The sequence below is a fragment of the Gracilinanus agilis genome, unplaced genomic scaffold (genome assembly GCF_016433145.1).
Source record: "Gracilinanus agilis isolate LMUSP501 unplaced genomic scaffold, AgileGrace unplaced_scaffold24279, whole genome shotgun sequence".
NCBI classification, from domain to species: domain Eukaryota; kingdom Metazoa; phylum Chordata; class Mammalia; order Didelphimorphia; family Didelphidae; genus Gracilinanus; species Gracilinanus agilis.
The window spans coordinates 1-7361 of NW_025356112.1; the positions used below are offsets into that span (position 1 = coordinate 1).

Genomic DNA, 7361 nt, shown 5'->3' on the forward strand with positions numbered 1-7361 from the left:
TATATATATATATCAGAGTAATTTAATTCTTGGTTAGAATTCCCCAGAGCTGTGTTCACAGTGGTGGTTTTCATAATCTTGCTACTTCCCTTCCCCTTATCTTTGATACTTATAGCCATTAGATTATATGCTCCTTGAAGGCAGGAAATAACTTTTGCTCCTTGTTATATTTAAAGGTTTATCACAGTCCTTGTCAAGTAGTAGATGTTTTATAAATATTTATTAATTGATCGATTCAGCTCAGTTCTATTGTTAATTGGTTACCCATTCCCAAAGAGTAAAATATGAAAGATTAATACATGATTAAGAAAGGATAGACAGGTAACAATGTAGAGTGAAGGGACCACTGAGCCTAGAGACTAGAAATAAGGGTTCAAATGTTACCTCTGCCTCTCACTAAGCTGAGTCGCCTTGGGAAAGTAATTTCTTATCTCTGATTCTAAGATTTCACATTTAAATAGGGTCTGAGAAATGATAATTTCCATTTTCTCTTATAATTCTTGTTCTGCTAACTATGTTTAGATTGGAGACTTGTAAAAGAAAGGTCAGGGTAATAAGGACAAATATTTGTATAAAAGTATTTATAGCCACGCTTTTTATAGTGGCAAAAAATTGGAAAATGAGGGGATGCCCATTGATTGGGTAATGACCGAACAAATTTTGGTGTCTGATGCTGATGGAATACTATTGTGTTGAAAGGAATATTGAACTAGAGGATTTCCATATGAACTGCATGGAAAGACTTCCAGGAATTGATGCAGAGTGAAAGGAGCAGAACCAGAAGAACATTGTACACAGAGACTGATAGACTAGTAAAATTGAATGTAATGGATTTCTTTACTAGTAGCAATGTGATGATCCAGGACAATTCAGAGGGAGTTATGGGAAAGAAGCCATCCACATCCAGAGAAAGAATTGTGGGAAGTAGAAATGCAGAAGAAAAACAGACATTTAATCATGTTGTTATGAGTAAATAATATTGTATAGGAGGTTGATAAAAGCTGCCAGGGCTTACTAAATATTAATAGGAGGTTGATCAAAGTTGTGGAGGTCAGTTTGGTACACCACCGACACTAGGAGAGCAGGGATAGGAAACAGGATGTAGGAAAAATAATAATATATCTCTAATCCTTATATTAGGTCTAAAATTCTAATTCTATACTAAAAATATTTAATAAACCCTAAAATCTAACTGCTTTCTTTTCAGTTTCTTCTTGCCTGGCAGAGCAGGCCTAACTAAACTTTCTCTAACTATTAAAAATAATATTCTCTATCTAACTAACCTATGCTAATTAAAATCTTGTTCAACCTCCTTAACCAAGTATCAGAAACTCAAACTGTCAGTGGTGAAAACTGCCTGTCACAGTGACACAGACAGTCCTCCTGCACCCTTAAGTTCTAAAAAGAAAATCTCTTAGGATCAGGCCCTTCTCCCTCAAGGTGCTGAGGAGAAAAATCCCTCAGAGAGAGACTTCTTCTCCAATCTGTCTCTAAATTCAACCTCTCAACAGTAAACTCTCAGATCTTCTTCATTGAGAGAGAAACCCCAAACAGCAACCCCAAACTGCTGCTCTCTTAGATGCCAGAGAAAATGGAATTTTTCTGACTCTTTCTCTTTTATATAGTTTGTCTCTTAAAGAGATGGAGGTCCAATCTGTCTCTTAAAGCGACACTGTGAGATTGAGAAGACTTCTGCTCTTAATGAGACAGAGTGATATTACTTAACTTCCTCTAACCTAGAAACTCTACTCTTAAGAAGACAGAGTGAAATGAAGAAATTCCTCATAACAATGTGGTTCATTGGGAATATGGTTGGGGTCTTGGCCTTTAAAAGACCACTCTGTTGTAAATATGAGTAATATAGAAATAGGTTATAAACAATGATATATGTATAACCCAGTGGATTTGCTTGTAATCTCCAGGAGTGGGGAAGGAAGAGGGGTGGGGAAAATCATGAATCATATAACCATGGGAAAAATATTCTAAATATATTTAAAACAAGAAAAAAATTAGGGAAATCAAGAGCTAAGATGCCATCAATTCTTAACCCTTCATTTGAGAGAGGAGCCAAAAGAAGCCTCAGGAGGTTAAATGATCAGGTGCTCTTGTTTCTGTTTGTTTTTCTCTTCATAATTTCATCACAATCATCTGCCATAGCTTGTTTAGCCATTTTCAATGGATGGGCATCCCTTTAGTTTCTAGTTCTTTACCACCATGAAGAGAGCTCATCTAAATAGAGCATTTTGGGTCTTTTCTCTTTTTCCAGATCACCTTAGGAAATAAGCCTAATAGTGGTAATTCTGGGTATATACATATACACAGTTCTATAAATCTTTAAGCATGATTCCAGATTGCTTTCAAAAATAGTTGGATCCGTTCACAGGTTCAGTAATAACATATTAGTGTTCTCATTTTTCTACATTTCCTCTAGCATTTCTCATTTTGCCCTTTTTGTCATTTTATCTAATCTGATAGGTATGAAATATCTCAGTTATTTTGATTTGCATTTCTTTAATTAATTATGATTTAGAATATTTTTCCTATAGTTATAAAAGGTTTAATTTCTGTATAAAAACTTTTCAAAACTTTGATCATTTGTCAATTGAGAAGTGTCTCATATTCTTATATATTTTAATAGAATTATTTATGTATTTTAGATATGAGACCTATATCTGAAAAAAGTTTATGATTTTTCCCTAACTTATTGCTTTCCTTCTAAACTTGGCTACACTACTTATACTTTTACAAATCCATTTTAATTTGATCTATCCAAAATTATTCATTTTTCATCTCACAATATTATTCATAAATTCTTTTCCTGTCCATAGATCTGATAATGTGTTCCTTGTTCTTCTAATTCACTTATGACTTCTCCCTTTATGCTTAGTTTAGGTACCTATTTTGATCTTATCTTGACAAATGGTGTAATATTTTGGCCTATATCTAGTTTCTATCAGATAGCTTTTCTGTTTTCCCAACAATTTTTATCAACCAGTGAATTCTTATTCCCTAAACCTGGATCTTTACTTTTATCAAAGACAAGGTTACTATAATGTTTTATATCCATTTGTTGCATGTCTCTTCTTTTCCACTGATCTACTTTTCTGTTTCTTAGTAGTACCAGATAATGTTGACTAATTATTGCTTTATAATATCATTCAAAATATGGTATTGCTAGACCTCCTTCCTTTAAACTTTTTTTCCCCTTAATTCCTTTGATATTATTGACTTTATGTTTTCCCAAAGGAATTTTTTTCAAATGGTCATGTCCAAGTTAAATACTCCAGAGGCAGAATTAGAATCAGATCATCAAAATCCAGAACCAACTCCCCTGTGCCTTTATTCCTGCCTCACAAGGTTGTTGCTATGATCAAATGAAATTATTTATGTAAATAGATTTGTAAACTTTAAATCATTATATCAGCATGTCAGTTATCATTATTTTCCTTCTTCTAGCAGAAACCAACCCAAGTAAATGGCCAGTGAAAACTACACCAGGGTCACTGAATTCATTTTCCTGGGTTTGGAGTATTATCCCCAGCTACAGGTCATCCTCTTCCTGCTTTTTCTGTTCTTCTATCTCTTCACCATGACAGGAAACTTGGGGATGATCATCTTGATTCGAATTGATGCTCGTCTTCACAGCCCCATGTATTTTTTCCTCAGCCACCTATCATTTGTGGACATCAGCTTCTCTTCTGTGGTGGGCCCAAAGATGTTGAGAGACTTCTTTGAGGAGAGAAAAACCATCTCGTTCCTTGGTTGTGCTTTGCAGCAATGGTTCTTTGGTTTTTTTGTGGCCACTGAGTGTTTCCTCTTGGCATCCATGGCTTATGATCGCTATGTTGCAATTTGTAACCCTCTACTTTATTCTGTGGCCATGTCCCAGAGACTTTGCATCCAGTTGGTGGTTGGTCCCTACACTGTTGGATTCATGAACACCATGACACACACCACAGCTACTTTCCGTCTCCCCTTCTGTGGCCCTAATGTCATCAATCACTTCTTCTGTGACATATCACCCCTGCTCTCCCTTGTATGTGCTGATACCAGCCTTAATAAATTATTAGTTTTCATTGTGGCTGGAGCTGTTGGAGTATTCAGTGGCCTGACCATCCTTGTTTCCTACATCTATATTCTGATAGCCATCCTCAGAATCCGGTCTGCAGAAGGCAGACGGAAAGCCTTCTCTACCTGTTCTTCTCACCTTACAGCTGTTGCCATCTTGTATGGGACTCTCTTTTTCATTTATGTGAGGCCTGGTGCAATTTTCTCTCTGGATCTTAACAAAGTTGTCTCTGTGTTTTATACTGCAGTGATCCCCATGTTGAATCCCCTCATCTATAGCCTGAGGAACAAGGAGGTCAAAGATGCCATCCTCAGGACCATTGCTAAAAGGAAATTTTGTGTCAGCAAATAAGTTCTCCAGAAAAGGAAGGAATACATTTTTCATCAAGTTGCATGAGTTCCATGAAGTTGCATATATTTCCAGAATTATAGAATATAATATAATATATTTCCCTCCTGCCTTGGCCGATCTCTTCTTCTTCTTTTTCATGGACAATGATTTCATAGAAACACTGTCAGTCTGTCTACGCAATCTAACCATGCCTTCAGCATATACTGTTTTTTCCTTCAAGGGAGTTTGCTTTTTTATATATTTTTCTGCATATAAAGACATATACATGCATTCACACATATATGCGCTTACATACATATATGTGTATGGGTACACACCACATGCATACTAATGGTGGCTACTGCAACTCTTGGCTTTCCAAAGTTGTTTTTGATAATACATCATTCCCATTGGGCTTCTTTAATGTGATAAATTTAGTCAATAAATGGGAAATCCTGGAAAAATATGGAGTTTATAATTTTTCTAATCTTTGGATATTTGCCAGTTAAATTCACCAGTCAGTGGAGCAATTCCTATCTTGGGTTCTAGGATACTATTGAGACTCTTGGAGAGGCCAGAGGTTTCTATGTTTAGCACAAATGGTTACTAATCTTGAGTACAACCTTGAAAATGGGTTTATTTCTGGGTTCTCTGGAGGGCTGAATTTTTTTTTTAAACAAAATTCTAGGGATGGAGGAAGAGAAGCATAAACTCAGAAATGACTTGTCTAAGGTCCTAGAACTCCTCTTCCTTTAACTGTCATATGGATTTTACCTTGGGACCCTAAGTTCTGACAGGTGAGTTTTTATCTTAATCTTTCCTGGAATCAGAGCACCACCCTTCCTCATTTATCTATCTATCTATCTATCTATCTATCTATCTATCTATCTATCTATCTATCTATCATTTTAAAATATATTTATTTCATGAATATATGATTATATATACATAAATATATATATTTATATATAGTTTTTCTGGAGATATATATCCTCACTCTTGACCACCATTAGTTGTTGTCTTTTTTTTATTGTGACATAATTTCTCTAAGGAAGAGTCTATTTTGATGGTTGATATGTATATTTCCCATCCTTCTCACAGTAGAAAGAGCTTAATAAATTCTTTTTATTCATCATTCCTAGACAGAGAAAATCTCTTCTTCAGAAATCTCTTAGAACTTTGTATTTGTTTTATTCACTCATATTTAATTCATACCATGATTATTATGTTTATCTCATCTCAGCTATTAAAACAGAAGGTACCTGAGGGCAAGGATCACCTACTTTTAAATTTTTGTCTCTTTTTAATGATCAGCACCAGGATTTTACTAAGAAGACACCTAAGAAATATTTGCTTATTATTATTATTACTATTATAGTCAGTAATAATATTATATTATATGTAATATCACTTGTATATTATATATAACACTTAAGACATAAAAAACATCATAAATCTTACCTCCATTTTCTCTTCTGTATAATTAGAATTTGCTTCCCAGAAACACATGAGGAACATGGGAAACTGGGAAAGATTTTCTGGGGAGCAAATTCTAATTATAGAATTCTGAAGAACCTTGGGAAATAGGAAATATACCCATTTTGCAGATGAGGAAGCTGAGGCAAACAATGATTAAGGGATTTCTTTAGGGTGACAGAGCTAATACTATATGAGGTCAAATTTGAACTCAGGGCTTCATGACACCAAGTTTATTGTGGTATCTCCAGTTTAACCTAGCTGTCAAAATTAATTATTTGGAATATGATTTAAGATCTTGAGTATCAGAAGTTGAATAGAAAAAATTAAAATGAATAAGTAAGACAAGATCTTCCATTTACTTATTCTCTACAACTTCTGTCCCCTCCCCTCGTCTCCCCCAAATGCATTGTGGTGTTTGGTCCATTTATAAAAAAAATAAAAAGATGTTACATTTAAATGAAGTGGAGTTTCTATAATTCAATCCCTTCAATCTCTAATGAGGAAAACAAGTCGCAGAAATCATTTGTCTAACATCATAGTATTACTAAGGATCAGAGTGAAGATTTAGGATGCTTTTAGCCCATGATTTCAAGACAAGAGTTCAACCAAAAATGCATATTGGCCTCCTGCACAGGTGATAATTTGGCTCATTCAACTCATTAAGACAAAACTGAAACCACAGTGTTGATCAGGTAGTGCATATTAAACCATGCTATTAAGTATTAAACCCAGGGATATTCTGAAGATTAAATAGAGGTAAGATTTGTGAAGTTCTTTTTAAATCTTAGTGTTATATAAAAGGTAATTAGTATTTTTCATGACAATAATAATAATAATAATAATAATAATAATAATAATAAAGTGTTCCTTGGGTGCCTTCTTAGTCAAGTCCCTATACTGGGCATTGAAGAGAGATAAAAATTTTAAAGGGTGTGATCCTTGATTAAGCCAGTGATGTAAGAGCCAGACAAGATAGAGCAAGGGATCTCCAAATAGTATCTAGAGCAAGCCAGCCTATGATGATTAGAGGTCTTTAATAGTAGAGACCAACACAGCTGGGAAGTTCAATTTGAAGCTTGTGGTCAAGGCTCCTCCAAGATCTTGGACAGACTCGGGTTATGAATTTGGGCACACTGGGGATTAGATGAGGAGCAGGACTTGGGCATGAGAATATTAGAAAACTGGAGTGCCAATGTGTGGCTGACTTATTGTATCCGCAAGGTTTTATAGCATTCTAAAGGGTTCTTAAGAAAGAAATAATTGGTCTAATACAGAGAACACAAAGGAATCACTTAGCATTGACATGGTAAATTATGTCTTATTAGAATTAGGTTAGTGAGTAAGTCACTTATAACCAGCTGCCCTTAGGGTAGAAATGTGCTGTTTTGTATAAATAAAATATATTATATAAATAAAATTATATTTAAAAAATTAAATAAAATAAAAGTAAATATAAATCAAATATGTGTGTACACATATATTA

General features: G+C 34.5%; 1 protein-coding gene across 1 annotated transcript; it reads left to right on the plus strand.

The window, feature by feature from the left end:
* Positions 1–3475: 3475 nt before the first annotated feature.
* On the plus strand, positions 3476–4420 carry LOC123254534 (olfactory receptor 1009-like). The gene has a single exon (XM_044683533.1). The coding sequence runs from the start codon at positions 3476–3478 to the stop codon at positions 4418–4420; it is 945 nt and encodes a 314-aa protein (XP_044539468.1).
* Positions 4421–7361: the final 2941 nt, after the last annotated feature.